Source organism: Microcaecilia unicolor, chromosome 10, assembly GCF_901765095.1.
Source record: "Microcaecilia unicolor chromosome 10, aMicUni1.1, whole genome shotgun sequence".
Lineage (NCBI taxonomy): Eukaryota > Metazoa > Chordata > Amphibia > Gymnophiona > Siphonopidae > Microcaecilia > Microcaecilia unicolor.
This window is the reverse complement of record NC_044040.1, coordinates 142,755,152-142,773,884: the sequence shown is the minus strand read 5'-3', so window position 1 is coordinate 142,773,884 and position 18,733 is coordinate 142,755,152. Positions and strand designations below refer to the sequence as shown.

At 47.3% G+C, this 18,733-nt stretch overlaps 1 protein-coding gene across 2 annotated transcripts in view; it reads left to right on the top strand.

The window, feature by feature from the left end:
• The window catches only part of LOC115478843 (ubiquitin carboxyl-terminal hydrolase 47-like), a 110,434-nt gene that overhangs the window by 34,437 nt on the left and 57,264 nt on the right, over nt 1-18,733 (top strand). For both annotated transcript variants that reach the window (XM_030216466.1, XM_030216467.1), the window contains 3 exons: nt 497-576; nt 10,901-11,035; nt 13,640-13,735. In XM_030216466.1, coding sequence (XP_030072326.1) covers nt 497-576; nt 10,901-11,035; nt 13,640-13,735 — 311 coding nt within the window. The remainder of the gene's footprint in view (nt 1-496; nt 577-10,900; nt 11,036-13,639; nt 13,736-18,733) is intronic.

Genomic DNA, 18,733 nt, shown 5'->3' with positions numbered 1-18,733 from the left:
TTGGAAGGGCAGGACTCAGGAAGAGGGGAATTGCTGGATAGGGATGAATGGAGGGCACAGATGGGCATGGATGCATATGGATTGCAGGGCAGGCCTCAGGCAGAGAGGGGAATTGCTGGATAGGGATGAATGGAAGGGCCAGGTGACAGAGGAGCATGGATTGGAAGGGCAGGACTCAGGGAGAGGGGAATTGCTGGATAGGGATGAATGGAGGGGACAGATGGCCATGGATGCATATGGATTGCAGGGCAGGCCTCAGGGATAGAGCGGAATTGCTGGATAGGGATGAATGGAGGGGCCAGGTGACAGAGGAGCATGGATTGGACTCACACTTTCACTCTGACTCTCAAACAGTCACTCTCACATACACTCTCCCAAACATACACACTCCGAGGAAAACCTTGCTAGCGCCCGTTTCATTTGTGTCAGAAACGAGCCTTTTTTACTAGTCTTTATATATTTATTGCTTCTTCCATCTGTCTTATTTTTTCTGCAGTGCACCAACCTCAGGATGTGGAGAAATACTTCCGACATCTTGTAAACAAAATTGGTGAAGAGAGTGGAGAAATTTTGCAGGTAACTTACATCCATTTATTACATAGAGGGGCATAATCAAACGGCGCCGGCGAAATCGATCGCCGGCGATCTATTTTGGCGGCGCCACAACAGCTGGCCGGAACCGTATTATCGAAAAAGATGGCCGGCCAACTTTTGTTTCGATAATACGGTTGGGGCCGGCCAAATGCCACAGATCGCCGGGTTTGAGATGGCCGACTTTGTTTTTCAGCGATAATGGAAACTGGAACCGGCCATCTCAAACCCGGCCAAATCCAAGGTATTTGGCTGTGGGAGGGGCCAGCATTCGTAGTGCACTGGTACTTCTGGATTAGAGAGTTGCACGGGGACAGAAATCTTACCCATCCCCGCCCGTCCCTGCTGGAATCTTACCCGTCCCCACCCATCCCCACTGGAATCTTACCCATCCCCACCCATCCCCGCAAAAATTTAAACCATCCCAACCCGTCCCCACCCATCCCCGCAAGAATTTAACCCATCCCCACCCATCCCCATAAGAATTTAATATTACATAAAAGAAAGTTCCAGTCAGCTCCCTCAGTCTCTCTCTGGATTTGAGCCACAGCACTGTAAGCAAGGAAGGAACGGAAGTTGGAACTTGGAACACTCTGGTGCGCACATGTAAGATTTGTCTCTGATTCACTGGAAGTGTGTGCTGAGAGGTCGCCACATGCACGCGCCAGTAGGTCAGGTGACATCTGATTCTCGTGCCTGTGTCAGAGCTGAGGTCTGTGCACCAGCTTGGGAGCAAAGAGGATTAATAGTAACATAGTAAGTGACAGCAAATAGACCTGAACGGTCCATCCACTCTGCCCAATAGTCACACTCATGACCAATTCATCATTAAATCAATGAGTGTGATATTATATACTTGATTATGGTCTTTCTTTCATGTTTCTGGAACAAAGACCACAGAAGTGATGCATGTGGGTAAGAGGAACCCGAATTATAGCTACGTCTTGCAAGGTTCCGCGTTAGGAGTTACGGATCAAGAAAGGGATCTGGGTGTCGTCGTCGATGATACGCTGAAACCTTCTGCTCAGTGTGCTGCTGCGGCTAGGAAAGCGAATAGAATGTTGGGTGTTATTAAGAAGGGTATGGAGTCCAGGTGTGCGGATGTTATAATGCCGTTGTATCGCTCCATGGTGCGACCGCACCTGGAGTATTGTGTTCAGTACTGGTCTCCGTATCTCAAAAAAGATATAGTAGAATTGGAAAAGGTACAGCGAAGGGCGACGAAAATGATAGTGGGGATGGGATGACTTTCCTATGAAGAGAGGCTGAGAAGGCTAGGGCTTTTCAGCTTGGAGAAGAGACGGCTGAGGGGAGATATGATAGAAGTGTATAAAATAATGAGTGGAATGGATCGGGTGGATGTGAAGCGACTGTTCACGCTATCCAAAAATACTAGGACTAGAGGGCATGAGTTGAAGCTACAGTGTGGTAAATTTAAAACGAATCGGAGAAAATTTTTCTTCACCCAACGTGTAATTAGACTCTGGAATTCATTGCCGGAGAACGTGGTACGGGCGGTTAGCTTGACGGAGTTTAAAAAGGGGTTAGATAGATTCCTAAAGGACAAGTCCATAGACCGCTATTAAATGGACTGGAAAAATTCCTCATTTTTAGGTATAACTTGTCTGGAATGTTTTTACGTTTGGGGAGCGTGCCAGGTGCCCTTGACCTGGATTGGCCACTGTCGGTGACAGGATGCTGGGCTAGATGGACCTTTGGTCTTTCCCAGTATGGCACTACTTATGTACTTATGTACTTATGGCCCCATCCTTATGTTCCAACTGTGGAGTTGCCATCGAAGCCCACTCCAGCCTATTCATGTTCTCATTTGTGGGACACAGACCGTAAAAGTCTGTCCAGCACTGTCCTCATGTTCCAGCCACTGAAGTTGTTGTCTAAGCCCTTTCCAGCCCATCCTACACCAGATTGCCATGTATGAGACACAGACCATACAAGTCTGCCAGGTATCAGCTCTAGTTCATCACAGCCAGAGTCAACATCTAAGTGTCACTTGACATATCCACACACATGCAGCCATTTAAGGTTAGCATGCCTTTTTGAATTCCGTCATCATTTGTGACTCTACCACCTCCTTAATGGAAGACTTTCCACATTTATGCTGTTAAAGCAAGGAAGAAGAGGAGGAGGAGGAGGAGACAGCACTCAAATAAATTGGTATTCGGTAGATGAGAGGCTGGTGCAGGTGCAGCTTACACTTCCACGGGAAGCCCACAGAACTGGTTCCATCCCCGCGGGAACCCCGCAGGAACTGCCTCCTTCCCCGCGGGAACCCCGCAGAACTGCTTCCATCCCCGCGGGAACCCCGCAGGAACTGCCTCCGTCCCTGCGGGAATCCCGCGGGTTCCGCGGGATTCCCGCGGGGACGGAAGCCGTGCAGCTCTCTATTCTGGATGTTTAGATCTTGCTGATCAGTTATGTTATGACTTACTTGTTCAGGAGTGCTGTATTTTGTGATACTGTTTTGAGAAATGTTCAAGAAAGATTTCATACAAATGAAAAAAGTCCCTGCTGTGCATTTTCCCTTGATGGCGGTCCCTGACGTGCACTTCCCTTAATAGCCATCTTTCTCCCTGAACAGGGAAATCAAAAGCTTTTGCACACTGCTTTTTTTGTAGTAACAGTGAGATTTGAACCAGCCACCTCTGCATTACAAGACCAGTGATGTAACCACTTGGCCACAGCTCTACTTACTTAGGTATCCCTCCCTTTTGATTATACCCCTCAAGATCTCTCTCAGCCACTCACAGACAGCTTAACGCACTGTGATTGGTTGAGAGAGACCTGAAGGGGTATAATCAAAAGGGAGGGACAGCCAAGTAAGCAGAGCTGTGGCCAAATGGTTACATCAGTGGTCTTGTAATGCCGAGGTGGCTGATTCAAATCTCACTGTTACTGCTAAAAAAAACTGTGAGCAAAAACTGTTTTGATTTCCCTGTTTGGGGAGAAAGCCGGCCATTAAGAGAAGTGCACTTTCGGAGAGAAAGACGGCTATTAAGGGAAGTGCATGTCAGGGACCGCCATCAAAGAAAAATGAATGGTAGGGACTTTTTTAATTTGTATGAAGTCTTTCTTGAACATTTCTCAAAACAGTATCACAAAATACAGCACTCCAGAACAAGTAAGTCATAACATAACTGATCAGCAAGATCCATTTTTTTTTAACGAGCTGGCCGACTGGCTTCCCCTCCTAGGAAGGAAATGTTTTAAAGTTTTTTTTTGGGTGGGAGGGGGTTGGTGACCACTGGAGGAGTATGGGGAGGTCATCCCCGATTCCTTCCGGTGGTCATCTGGTCAGTTTGTGCATCTGTTTGAGACTTGGTCGTGAAAATAAATAGACCAAGTAAAACCGGCCAAATGCTCATCATCGCCGGTTTTCTTTTTTCCATTATCAGCTGAAGCTGGCCATCTCGTAAGCATGCCCACATCCCGTCTTCACTACCCTGCCGACACGCCCCCTTGAAGTTTAGCCGCCTCCGTGTCGGAATGCCGGCGAGTGTGTCCAAAAATCGGCTTTCGATTATACCGATTTGGCCGGTTTTAGGAGATGGCCGGCCATCTCCCGATTTGTGTCGGAAGATGGCCGGCTATCACTTTCGAAAATAAGCTGGATAGTAACATAGTAGATGACGGCAGAAAAAGACCTGCACGTTCCATCCAGTCTGCCCAACAAGATAACTCATATTTGCTACTTTTTGTATACCCTACTTTGATTTGTACCTGTGCTCTTCAGGGCACAGATCGTATAAGTCTGCCCAGCACTATCCCCGCCTCCCAACCACCAACCCCGCCTCCCAACCACCGGCTCTGGCACAGACCGTATAAGTCTGCCCAGCACTATCCTCGCTTTTCAACCACCAGCCCTGCCTCCCAACCACCGGCTCCGGCACAGACCGTACAAGTCTGCCCAGCACTATCCCCGCCTCCCAACCACCAGTCCCGCTTCCCACCACCGGCTCTGGCACAGACTGTATAAGTCTGCCCAGCACTATCCCCGCCTCCCAACCACCAGCCCCGCCTCCCGTTCTTGATTAAGCTCCTGAGGATCCATTCCTTCAGCACAGGATTCTTTCACCTCTTTTCCCCAGCATGTCCCTCTCCCAGCTCTGTTTTCCCCAATTTGTCTCTTAGTTTTTCTCCCTCACCCCAAGCCCCATCACCCAGTTTCTTTCCCGAAACATCTGAGTGCCCATTTTGTATAGGAGCTCTTACTGCCACCCATTGAGCTGGCAGTAAGTGCTCCCGCGCTACCCCAGCAGTAACCGGACAGCGCGCAACACTGCCTGATTACCGCCGGGTACACACCGGCACTACAAAAATAAAAATATTTTTGTAGTGGCGGAAATGGCGCATGCTGGGGAAGGGAACTACCGCTGGGCTGCTGCAGAAGCCCGTTGGTACTTCCCTTTTATCGAGCAATAAGCCTGCATTGGGCTTACCGCCACTTTGTAAAAGTCCCCTCTAGTGTCTATTTTTTGAAAGGATAAACAATTGATTTGTATTTAATTATTCCACAGGATTTATATAGACCTCTGTCATATATACAAGGGCCAAATTTCAAGGAAGTGGAGTGGCATGGAGGAGTGACAGAATGGCCTAGTGGTTAGAGCACTTGTCTGGTAATGCGGAGGTGGCTGGTTCAAATCCCACTGCTGCTACTTGTGATCCACAGTTGATACAAATAAATAAAGAGCGTGTTGGAAGCATTTTGGACATTCTCAACTGCCGTTGCAGGGAAGGACATCTTCAACTGCCATCGCAGGGACAGAGGCATAGGATATACTCTTAAAAAAAAAGTTTGTAAAGTTTTTTTCGGGGTGGGAGGTGGTTAATCACCACTGGGGAAGTCAGGGGAGGTCATCCCAGATTCCCTCCAGTGGTCATCTGGGCAGTTGGGGCACTTTTTGGGGACTTGTTCGTGAGAAAAAAGGGTCCACAAAAAGCGGCCCAAATTCTCGCTTCTGCCGCCCTTCTTTTTTCCATTATCGGCCGAGGGCACCCATCTCTCCTCAGCCAATAAACACGCCCCAGTCCCAACTTCACCACTGCTCCGACACGCCCCCGTCAACTTTGTCCGTTCCCGCGACAGATTGCAGTTGGAGACGCCCAAAATCGGCTTTCGATTATACCGATTTGGGCGCCCATGGGAGAAAGACGCCCATCTCCCAATTTGGGTCAAAATATGGGCATCTTTCTCTTTCGAAAATAAACTGGATTATCTCCTACTTGGGGTTGAGAAATTCCAGCTGAAGGTTTTACATTACTCTGCAAATACTGTGCCCGAGTTATTGGAGGTAATGAGTCCCCAGACATTCCTAAAATTTCCACCAAATATTTTTTAACCATTTCTATCGGTGTAATCAAAGGTGATCTGGGAAAACTGGTCAGCCTCAGATTTAATCTCCTGAATTGATTCTCTAAGAATTCCAATCTACGAAATGTAAAATTTCTGTCCCTGTTTGAGACTTGGCCAAAAGATTCCAGTTTTTGAATTTTTTCATCTAGAAGTTTCACTTCTGAGGTTTGCTGAGCAAGGGAGTCAATCAGGCCTTGAAAGTTCGGCACTTCCGAATGGAGACCCTCCGCTCCGTAATAGCTGCGGTGAAAAAGGGAGAATTCCTGGCCTCCCTGGACATCAAGGAAGCTTACCTACATATTCCCATCTGGCCGCCTCATCAGCGCTTTCTGCGCTTTACAGTGCTGGGTCGACACTTCCAGTTCAGAGCCCTCCCGTTCGGGTTGGCTACGGCTCCGCGGACCTTCTCCAAAGTAATGGTGGTCATCGCGGCCTTCCTCCGCAAGGAGGGAGTGCAAGTCCATCCCTATCTGGACGACTGGCTGATCCGAGCCCCTTCCTATGCGGAGTGCGGGAGAGCTACAGACAGGGTCATTGCTCTTCTGAGCTCCCTCGGATAGATCATCAACTGGGAGAAAAGCCAGCTGCGCCCGACTCAGTCCCTGGAGTATCTGGGAGTTCAATTCGACATCCAAGTGGGCAGAGTGTTCCTGCCGGACAACCGGAGCGTCAAGCTTCAGACCCAGGTGGGCCAGTTCCTAGCCTCCTCTACTCTTCGAGCTTGGGACTATGTGCAGCTGTTGGGCTCCATGACGGCCACGATGGAGGTAGTGCCCTGGGCCAGGGCTCATATGAGACCCCTACAGCACTCTCTTCTGCGGCGGTGGACTCCAGTCTCAGAGGATTACGCCGTACGCCTTCCTTTGGATCCAGCGGTGCGAAAGACGCTGACCTGGTGGCTGAGGCCAGGCAAGCTGTCCGCAGGAATGCCTCTTACGACCCCGGAGTGGGTTCTCGTCACGACGGACGCCTGCTTGACGGGCTGGGGAGCCCACTGCCTGGGATGAACAGCGCAGGGGCTCTGGTCTCCTGCAGAGGCAAAGTGGTCTATCAACTTCCTGGAACTCAGAGCCATTCGGTTGGCGCTTCTAGAGTTTCTCCCAGTACTGGTGCTGAGGCCTGTACGGGTCCTGTCGGACAATGCCACGGCTGTGGCCTATGTCAATTGCCAGGGAGGCACCAGGAGCGCCCCTCTAGCCAAGGAGGCCATGAAGCTATGCCTGTGGGCGGAAGCGAATCTGGAACAGCTGTCGGCGGCCCACATTGCGGGAGTCATGAATGTCAAGGTGGACTTTCTCAGTCGCCATACCTTGGATCCCGGAGAGTGGCAACTATCTGCTCTGGGAATTCTTGGAGATCACGAAATGCTGGGGCCGGCCGAGCCTGGATCTGATGGTGTCCTCGGCCAATTGCCAAGTGCCGCGTTTTTTTCAGCAGAGGACGGGACCCTCGATCTCTGGGAGTCGATGCTCTTCTCCAGCAGTGGCCGGCACAGGAGCTTCTCTACGTGTTCCCGCCCTGGCCCATGATGGGCAGGGTGCTAGGCCGGGTGACAAAGCATCCGGGCCGGGTGATCCTGGTGGGTCCGGATTGGCCCAGACGTCCCTGGTATGCGGACTTAGTCAGACTCTCGGTGGACGGCCCTCTGCGGCTGCCAGCGGAGCGGGGCCTCTTACATCAGGGTCCCGTGGTGATGGAGGATCCCTCCCCCTTTGGTCTTATGGCCTGGCTCTTGAGCGGAAGCGGCTGAGGAAGAAGGGCTTCTCAGACAAGGTCATCGCCACTATGCTGAGAGCGAGGAAGCGCTCTACTTCCACCACTTACGCCAGGGTTTGGCGTACCTTTGCGTCGTGGTGCGAGGCAGGCTCTGTATCACCCTTCACTGCTCCAATATCTTCAGTGTTGGTGTTCCTGCAAGAGGGGCTGGAGAAAGGCCTGTCGCTCAGTTCGCTGAAAGTCCAGGTGGCGGCTCTAGCTTGCTTCAGGGGTCGTCTGAAGGGGGCTTCCCTGGCTTCACAGCCGGATGTGGTACGCTTTCTCAAAGGAGTTAATCACCTGCGCCCCCCTCTGCACTCGATAGTGCCTGCGTGGAATCTCAATCTGGTGCTACGGACCTTGCAGAAGCTGCCCTTCGAGCCCTTGCCAAGGGCATCGCTGAAGGACCTGATGTTGAAAGCAGTCTTCCTGGTGGCTATCACATCAGCCAGAAGAGTTTCCGAGCTCCAGGCGCTCTCATGTAGAGAACCGTCCCTGCGATTCATGGAGGCAGGAGTATCGATTCGCCCAGTGCCTTCCTTCCTGCCCAAGATTGTTTCTCGATTCCATGTGAATCAGCAACTTTACCTACCCTCCTTTCGTAGGGAGGACTACCCAGAGGAGTACCCTGCGCTGAAATACCTGGATGTTAGACGGGTCATCATCAGATACTTGGAAGTGACCAATGATTTCCAGATCATCTGTTCGTGCTGTTCGCAGGCCCTCGTAAGGGTCTGCAGGCATCTAAGCCTACGGTGGCACGTTGGGTCAAGGAGACGATCGCATCAGTTTATGTGGCGGCAGGGAAGATTCCGCCTATTCAGCTGAAGGCACACTCTACTAGAGCACAAACAGCCTCGATGGCGGAGTCCAGATCTGTCCCCTTGGAAGAGATTTGCAGAGCGGCTACTTGGTCGTCGGCTCATACCTTCTCACGACATTACCGCTTGGATGTGGCTGCTCAGGCCGAGGCCCAGTTTGGGGCTTCAGTTTTGCGTTCAGGGATTTCCATGTCCCGCCCTGGGTGAGTACTGCTTCGGTACATCCCACCAGTCTATGGATTGATCGGCTTGATGATAGGGAAGGTAAAATTATGTATCATACCTGATAATTTTCTTTCCCTTAATCATAGCCGATCAATCCATAGCCCCTCCCAGATATCTGTATTGTTTGTGTTCTGGTTATATTTCAGGTTCAAGTTCAGTCTTCATTTCCTGTTCACGAGGACTTCGTGTTCAAGTTCTTCCAATTGAAGTCTCTTCGAGTTGAGACGATTTTGGGTTACAGTGAGCTGCTGCTTCCTCTCCCCCCGTTTCGGCGGTGGTTGGATTGATTACCAAATTATGCCGGCGCTCCCTCCCGCTTCGTGCGGCTGTAGGGTAGCTTTGTATCCCTCCAGCTTCGGCGGTGTTAGGGTAAGCCAGCTCCTCCCGCGGTTGCGGTAGCAGGATAAGCCAGTTCCCCCCGCGTCGGTGGGTGTGGTTTCCCGCCCACCGCCCCGGCGGTGGTGCGCTGGAATATTTCCCCTCCCCCGCTTCGGCGGTGGTGAGCTGGGCAGAGTGTCCCTTTATGGGTGTAATTCTCTAAGTGCTGAGTCCTGCGGATGGAGATTTGATATCGACATACTGAGGAATTTTCGGTAGCACATGACCACATATAGGGAGGCAAAAGATTGCTCTCTGTCTCCACCTGCTGGTAGATGGACACAACCCACCAGTCTATGGATTGATCGGCTATGATTAAGGGAAAGAAAATTATCAGGTATGATACATAATTTTACCTTAAACAAGAGGTTTAAAGAATTGTAATAAAAGAATTCATAGTGTTGCAGAAGGTTGATAATAGAAATGGCCGCTAAACTGTGTAAAGGCAAAAAGGCACATACTCCGGGATTCTGTATACAGTACCTTAATTTACGTGCAGAAATCGAAGCATATTCTATAACAATGCGCATAACTTAATTGGTTAACTAGCTTAAATCAGTGCTGTTAATTGGATGTTAACAAGCAATTAGCACTAATTGACATTACGTTTTACACGCACAACTCGTTCAATGAATTCTGTAACGTGGTGCCCCTAAATTCTAAGTCACATAGTTGAAAAGGGAGCGTGACCATGGGTGGGGCATGGGCATTTCTAAAATCTATGTATGTTGTTAAACAATACAACTTCTCTGCGCCTAATTCAGGTGTCGGGATTTATTCCAAGTAAAACATGGTGAAAATATCCACAACTACATTTGGTCACGTGGAGAGGCGCTCAGCATTATTCTGTATACCACACAGAAATTTAAGCCTATTCTATAAAATTTAGGCATACTTTACAGAATACACCTAGGTGTATTTTTTTCCACGTGGAATTTTCAGGCGCCATGTATAGAATCTAGCCCATAACCTTTTAAACAATGCAGAGATTATAATAAGACAGGAGTTCATCAGAGCAAAAACTCAACATGAAACAACATGCCAACCTACTATGTTCAAAAACAGATTTCTTGCTTTATTTTGGGTAGGCCCACATAATGATCCGGCTACATTTCTTATCGTCGGTTAGGGTACTGTTTGTGCATCTTTGTGCTGTTAAACAAGTAGAGCATTAGTTCAGTAGATGGAGAGCCTATTCAAATATTTAAATTTATATTTGCAAAGTCCTGTAGACTGGCATCATATTTTTCCACGCCCATTCTGCCTGGACAGGTGGCCAGATAAATAAATTTGATAGTTCAGTACTCTTGAAGACTCTTCCAGTAAGGCTGTATGAGTAAAATTCAGCCAGCAATAAAAGAAGGCAATATATTTGGAATCTACTCTTAAGAATTAAGTACTGAAGCTGGAATTGTTATTTGGAAACCTTTTTCTCCTTCCTGGGAAATTTTCAATTTTTAAGCTGACCTGGTACTTTAACAATCAGATTCTGAAGAATTTCTAAAATTCTCATTAGCTTAAAATTCCAGAGTATCTTTTGGAGACTGACAGCCAAATTTTGCTGTAAAAATTCTGAATTTAGCCTTCATTTTTCCTGTGATAAAACCTGTCTGGAGATCAGTACTGGCACTGCCTGCAGTGCTAATACTAGTGAATTGTTACTGGGGAAATAGGATAGGGACTCAGAGATATTATTCAAACACATACATGTACATTTGTATGGACTCATTAAAAATATCACCTGTATATTTTATAGTTATTTGTCCTGGATATGGTCCATTGCATCAGATGTGAGAGATGTGACAAGAAAACCATACTGCCAAATTGTATGCTGAGCCTGCCTCTTTCTATCCAGCAGCCACATTCCAGTTTAACAGATGCTTTCTCAGTGGTAAGCAATGTGTTAATGATCAGGATGGAACTATGGGTAAATTTGAACTAATTAATGATTTTTTTTGTTTTGTTTTTTACTTTTAGTTCTGTTGTACCTATTTTATGGAGTGATGGGCAATGTGTGATGATTTTATTGCTAGAGTAGACAAACTAGTTTTCCATGAGCAACCCTTTTATCAGGAAATGAAGGTTTAAATGTTGAGATTTTTTGTGGCTCAGCTGTTTCTTTTTGCATTTTTGGACCTTCTGTTGCTACTGTTTGGGTTTCTGCTAGGTACTTTTGACCTGGATTGGCCACTGTTGGAAATAGGATACTGGACTAGCTGGACCATTGGCCTGTCCCAGTATGGCTATTCTTATGTTCTTACGTTATTACTACTATGTATCGCTTCTATAGCGTTACTAGATGATTGCAGTACTGTATAAATACACAAAAGAAGCTGTCCCTGCTTTGTCTAGCTTACAGTCTAGTCAAGACACATACCCCAAATTCTGTAAATAGCGCTTAAAATTGCGTGCATAAATTTGGGCATGGATACAATTTACGCATGCAATTTAATTGATGAACGAGCCTATTAGCTCTAATAATTGGGCGCTAACGATTATTGATGTTGGCAATAATTAGGATTTACGCGCACATCTTGCTAGTTGCTGTTCTGTAAAGATATGTGGGTAAATTTTCCCAAGCGCAACTGAAAAGGGGGCATGGCCATGGGTGGGGCATTGGCAGGTTAGGGGTGCTCACTAAAGATGCACGTAGGATTATAGAATTCAGGGGATCTGTGCCTAATTTATGTGTGGTGTAAACCCTCATGCCTAAACGTTGGGCATGGATTCCGGCTGTGCGCCATTTATAGAATAGTGTTCAGTGCACATTCTTTTTTGTTGCCCAAATTTGAGTGCCAATTACTGAATTTAGTCTGTAGTCTAATCAGTCAGAACTGTCCTCTGGTGGCCTACGATGTCTTAAGCCTTCATTTGCAGTCTGAGGATCTTTCCCCTAGGGGGTCGATATTCAGAGGGATTCTGATGATTGGTCTCAGGGCGGATGTAAAGGAGCTGAGTATCCAGGCACAGATTAGCCCACAGCAGGGGCATAGCCAGACCTTACGGTGGGAGGGGGCCAGAGCCCGAGGTTGGGGGCACATTTTGAGTGCCGCCCCGCCACCCCCACTGCCATGCTTTGCGTCGCCTTACCTCCCCCCCCGCCACCGCCTCGTGCCTCCTTGCACCCCCCCTTTGCCTCGCAAACAAATACCTTTGCCGGTCTCTGGCTCCGCCGCGTTCCTGCCCTGCTCTTCTTCTTGCTCCTCCTGTCCTGTGTACGCTGACGGTCCTTCTCAGTTTCACATAAAGGAGTGTCAGCGTGCGCAAGAGAAAGAAGCGCAGGGCAGGAATGCAGCTGCGCCGGAGATCGGCGCTGAAGAAGGCTTTGGCTGGCAGGGGTTGGGGACCCCTGCCAGCTAAAACAGGGACCCGGACGAAATTTGCGGGGGCCCAGGCCCCCGTGGCTCCCCATAGTTACGCCCTTGGTCCACAGTGATGAGCGTTTATAAAAGCGTTGGATAATGGAGGAGTGGAGTGGAGTGGCCTAATAGTTAGTGCAGTGGGCTTTGATCCCAGCATCCTGGTTTCAATCCCAACTGCTGCTCCTTGAGACCCTGGGCAAGTCACCTAACCCTCCATTGCCTCAGGTACAAAAACCAAGATTGTGAGCCCTCTAGGGACAGAGATAGAACCTGCTTATAATGTGAGATTGTTCTCTGCTTTGAACTTGATGGCTAAGCAGATTATAAATGCCTAAATTAAATGAAATAATTTTTAATCTCACTCCCACCTCAGCCTAGCCATCGCAGTGACTATCTTTAGCAAGGAACCACAAAGTGCAATTCCCCTAGAATCAGGTTAACATGAACCATCTGGCTGCTTGGTATCACTGTTGAGCAGCTGAAACCCTCTTCCCCCTCTGAAGCATTCCTAGCCTTAGCCAGCCTAAAAAACAGAAATCAGGCCAGACAATCTAACCCATGTGTTTCATATGGTGGTGCACAGCACTTGCCACTGAGCCACAGGGATGACTTTGTTGAAGTGTTTATGATGAAAAGTGTCTCATTCTACATTTGGTTTCAAAATCATTGCTTATGTAAAGTGAGAACTTGGATACTACTGTGTCCATAAACATATTTGGTAAATGATTTTAAAGTTCTGCTTCTGGCTCATATGGCATTATACATCACTCCATATCACCCCTCTTATCTGCTTCGTTCTTCAAAAATGCGTGGGATAAACATAAAGGAATCCTGTTCAGAAGGAATTGATCCTCAGAAGCTTAGCAGAGATTGGTTGGCAGAGCTGGTGGGGGGAGGCGGGGCTAGTGGTTGGGAGGTGGGGCTAGTGCTGGGCAGACTTCTACGGTCGGTGCCCTGGAAATGGAAGATACAAATCAAGGTCAGGTATACACATAAAGTAGCACATATGAGTTTATCTTGTTGGGCAGGCTAGATGGACTATACAGGTCTTTCTTTGCTGTCATCTACTATGTTTCTTTACACTTTTCACTTTAATACTAGCCCCACATTGACATGTGAATACTTTCTTGCAGAAGGATGCTTTGGACAATTTCCTGAAACAGAAAGAGTTAACTGGAGAGAATAAGTGTTACTGTGATCTTTGTGAAAGCAAGCAAGATGCATCCTCAGTAAGTTCAGAGATTTCTGCCTCATGAGTTATTTCAGTGACGCATTTTCTTTGTATAAACGTCCTCTGAGGCAATGAAGAGGAAAACATGTAATCCAAGCAAATGGGGGAATCTAGTGCTTGTGTAAATGGATCAGCAGGCGGGTAGTGTGGAGAGAGAAATGAAAGGGATTGGTTACAAGAGATCCAATAGATGTGGAATATAAAATAAAGTCGTTCAGGGTCTTTATTTAACATTTCCATTTGTATTTATGTTTTTCAGTAGGGCTGCAAGTGAATCGCAGTTCACTCTGTGATTAATGCATTAAGTTTTAATCTCCTGTCTCCTCCAAACATCTTTTCTGCTCTCTTCCACCCCCAACCCCTGTTCTCGGCATAATCAGGCATTTTTCCCCCCACCCGTGTCTGAACATAACCCCCTTGGCCGGTCTACTTTAAATGTGGTTTTCTGTAGGTTCCCTGCAGCAGCAGCATTTCATATATGCTGCCTGCGGCCTGGTCTGAAGCTTTCCATCTGGCCCACCCTGCCCCCTCTGATATCACTTCCTGTTTCTGCGTGGGCAGGATGGGTCAGAGGGAAAGCCTTGGACCAGGCTCAGGCAGCATATGTATGACTCTGCCACTGCTAGGGACCAACAGAAGGACACCTTTAATGTAGACCGAACTCTGGGAGGGGGGGATGGAGCTGCAAACCCACAAGCAGAACTGGAGCGGCCACCAGTGGAAGCTATGGCCGAGGCGGTGAGCTCCAGCAGCCATGAGAAGAGCCTGGTGCTACTCACCACAAAGTTTGTGTCACTGCTCATGGGAGTGGAGGGGAGGGAGGGAGGGAGTGAGGGAGGGAGAAGTTCTGGACAATGGGAGGGAGGGAGAGAAGAAGGGAAGAGAGAGACACACACACACACACACACACACACACAAACAAACAAACAAACAAACAGATAATGGACCTAGGGGAAGAGGAGAGGGAGGGAAGAAATAGAAATGGAGAGATGTTGAATCTGGGGGTAGGAGGGAGGGAGATTTAGGGAAAGGGGATGGGATTTGATATACTGCCTTTCTGTGGTTACAAAGTGGTTTATATACAGGTATTTATTTTGTACCTGGAGCAATGGAGAGTGACTTGCCCAGTCACAAGGAGCCGCAGTGGGAAATAAATAAAGTACCTTTAATTATGCAATTAATCATGATTAAGCATTTCTAATCACACGATTAATCAAGATTAAAAATTTTTATCTAAATGCAGCCCTATTTTGTTTACTAATCTGCGAAAGGTGATAAATTTTACAGCTAACTTGAGGACTTGTAAACACTTTTATATAAGTTGGAATTTTGATAAATAAGGAGAGGGCAATCTACAAAGCTTTCTATGGGTAAAACAGTGCTTTACCCACAAAAGTGTTTTTTTTGAAACTAGTTCCCTGTATGCAGGTAAAGGTATGTGCTCAGTTCCACTGGCGTTTGGTAGCATGCCACTGTGTACATGTTTTAACGTGTATCTGAGGGAGCCATTTTTGGGGGTAAGGATTGAAGTAACGTATATTTTTATATTTTCAAAAATACAAGCATTGTTTTAGGCATGTATGTATGTTAGTTACAATGGGGGTCTTTTACAAAGTGGCGGTAATCCCAGTGCGGGCTTACTGCTCGCTAATCTGGAACAAATGCCAGCCCAATGTGGCCGCTGGTGGTAGTTCCAGATGGAGCGTGCGCCATTTCCGGGAATTATTTTTCTGTAGCTCGGCACTAACCGGCAGTAATCGGGCATTGCTGCTGCCCGGTTACCTCAGGGTTACCACGGGAGCCCTTGCTGCCACCTCAGTGGGTGGCAGTAAGTGCTCTCCGCTGCATGGCCATGTGGTAAGTGTTATCTTACCCTGTGGCCATTTGGGGGGGGGGCATTTCACCTGACGCAATAAAAAGGGCTCTGGCATGTGGGAAAAATTGCCCCCGCTGCTACCGCAGGGCCCTGTTTCCCACAGCTTAGCAAAAGGACCCCAATGTTAGGCAGATGTTCCTGTACAAACAAGAAGTACGTGCACCTGCATTTTCTTAGTGCAAGGTTCAAGAGTAAGAAGTGCCCATAAACTTTGCAAATACCCAGACAGTATAATCGCCCTTAAAATTTACCTTAAGAGAGAAAAATATAAATGAATATACTTGGGGGGACAAGTCTATAAAGGGTGCAAAAAGGTAGGCCCCAAGATGCAGCGCACTGTGCGTGAATTCAATAACTGTATCTGGAATCCCAGATTCCATTATAGAATCCTAGTGTAAGTCGGCATTTATACGCCAACAGTTAGAAACAGTTAGACATGCCCATGTATGCATTGCCAATAATCAGTGCTTTTTTTCTGGCAAAAAAGGTGCCAGTACTCAAATGCCAGGCCACCCTTCAGGGGTGGGGTGATCACTGAGGAATTTACCCCCCCCCTGTCGGCAATCGATACATATATGGAACTAGCTCTGTGTGGCTCTTGGATTTGGAAAAACCCTCTTTATAAAGGAGAGGGACTAGAAAGATAGTGCAGAATGAATATAGATTAAGCAAGGCAGGTGTTAGATTAGATATGCCAACTGTCAGTTCCTGTCAGGCAGAGCTGATTTTCACCAAGACAGAGACTGGCCGAATATAGAAAAATAGTTTAAAGTGACAAAAAATTAAGTGATTACCAAAGACAGATATGTAGTGTTTAAAAATGTGGGACTGTTTAACTTGGTACCCCTTCCAATAAAGTTGGAAGATCTATCAGTCTTTTCTGAGCAGCCCCAAACACAGCATTAAATTACTTCAACTTTCAATCCCCCTTAACAAACCTAGAAGTACATATGCAAACATGCAGAAAGCAAAACAATGTCTTACTTACCCAGCTGGAGATCCGCTTTTGAAACCGAGACGAGCTTCCCAAATGTCAGCAATCGTTGTCTAGGGTTGGTCCCGGGTCCAGTTCACAGAGGCAGTGGGTTTCCAAAGAATACACATTCCACACGGGTTTGGATTTATAAAGTATATTATATTTTGCAGATATATATAGGCCCACAGCACTTAGTACAGGTAACTGGTACAGGCTGTCTCTGGGTGTGTGTTTAGAGAGAGAAGAAAGGATAGGATGTTTGTTCAGAGGAAGAGAGAAGCCTTGGGGTTGTGCTGCAAGAGGTATATATATGTGTACAGAGAGAAGGGCCTAAGAAAACACAGCCCTGTGCTCTGGGAGAGAAAGCTTTGGGGAAGAAAGGGGGGCCAGAGCCTGAGCTCTGGTGGCTGGAGATGGGTAGGTGCAGGGGGAAAGACAGAGAGAGAAGAAGTGCATGCAGAGCCCTGTGTGCTCTGCTTGCAGAGAGACAGAGCGAGAGGGGGAGAGGTGCCCCGGATGGAGAGCAGTGCCCTGGACAGAGAGAAGTGCCCCGAGCACCATGTGCTTCTCCTTTATACCTCCAGAACAGAAAGAGATCAAAAACTTATCTCTTCCTTCCCAGCCAAACTCCAGTGTACTTTCTTTGAAGTCAGGAGAGGTGAGCATTTTCACAGGTTCTCCTTTTGAAGTTACTAGTCATGGAGCCTCTCTGTCTGGCCTCCTTTGTTCTTAGCTAGCCCTGTTCCCAGATATGACAAAAGGTATGTTAATCAGGAGCAATTGAGAAACAAAAGGGCTATTAGGCCTCTCAGCACCATTTGGTCCATGTCATCCTCAGTGGTTCCTGAGGGAGGGGGGAGAGTTTATCAGAGGTCAGAAGCTGGTTTTGTTGCAGGAATTGATGCATGAATTACCCCTATTGTTAGCAGAATCTGTGGTACTTCAGGAGTCAAACAGCACACATCAAAATGAGAGAGAAATCTTCTTTATTTGCCAGCAAACAAAGCAGGACATCAGCATTAAGTCTCTTCTTCTCTTTCTCAGCTCTCTTTGTCTCTCTCTCAGCTCTCTGGATGTTATGGCTTCTGTCTGTCCTCTTCAGCTCTCTTCTCTTCTCTTCTGAGCTCCTTCTGACGTAAGCTGCTTCTGCTCCCTCTTAAATACAGTGCTAAGTCCCTCCTAGCCCCCCTTACTCTCCAGATGGTAAAGAATGGATTGGTTACCTTGCCTCAGCCAATCATTACTTTAAAAATATCAGTTACATAGGTTCCAGACATCCTAAACTGACCTATGACCTGGGGCCCCTTACACCAGACATTTTGGCACCAGTCTCTTACATTTTATTATGATTAACTTAGGTTCATTGAGGGGCGAAGGGGCCAATCTGACATTAATTATTCTCATATTCCTAGTCTGGTTCATACTAACTACTACCTGAACTCTGGCATTCATTAAGGGGTCAAGGCCAGTCTTACTTTGTTGCAGGAATGGATGTATGAATTACCCCTATTGTTAGCAGAATCTGTGGTACTTCAGGAGTCAGACAGCACACATCAAAATGAGAGAGAAATCTTCTTTATTTGCCAGCAAACAAAGTAGAACATCAGCATTAAGTCTCTTCTTCTCTTTCTCAGCTCTCTGTGTCTTTGTCTCAGCTCTCTGTGTCAGCTCTCTGGATGTTATGGCTTCTGTCTCAGCTCCTTCTCTCCTTCTGCTGTCTCTCCCTCTTCTGTCTGTTCCTTCTGCTCTCCTTCTTTTGTCTGTTCCTTCTGACGTAAGCTGCTTCTACTCCCACTTAAATACAGTGCTATCCCCCTCCTAGCCTAGCCCCCCTTACTCTCCAGATGGTAAAGAATAGATTGGTTACCTTGCCTCAGCCAATCATTACTTTAAAAATATCAGTTACATAGGTTCCAGACATCCTAAACTGACCTATGACCTGGGCCCCTCACACCAGACATTTGGGCTCCAGAACTCCTACATGTTATTATGATTAATTTCTCATATTCCTAGTACTAACTGCTAACTGAACTCTGGCATTCATTAAAGGGTCAAGGGCCAGTCTTACTTAATAGCATACAGCTATAGTTTGTTATTTCTTTCAAGATCCATTCCTACATTTACCTATAATTAATCAAGGAGAA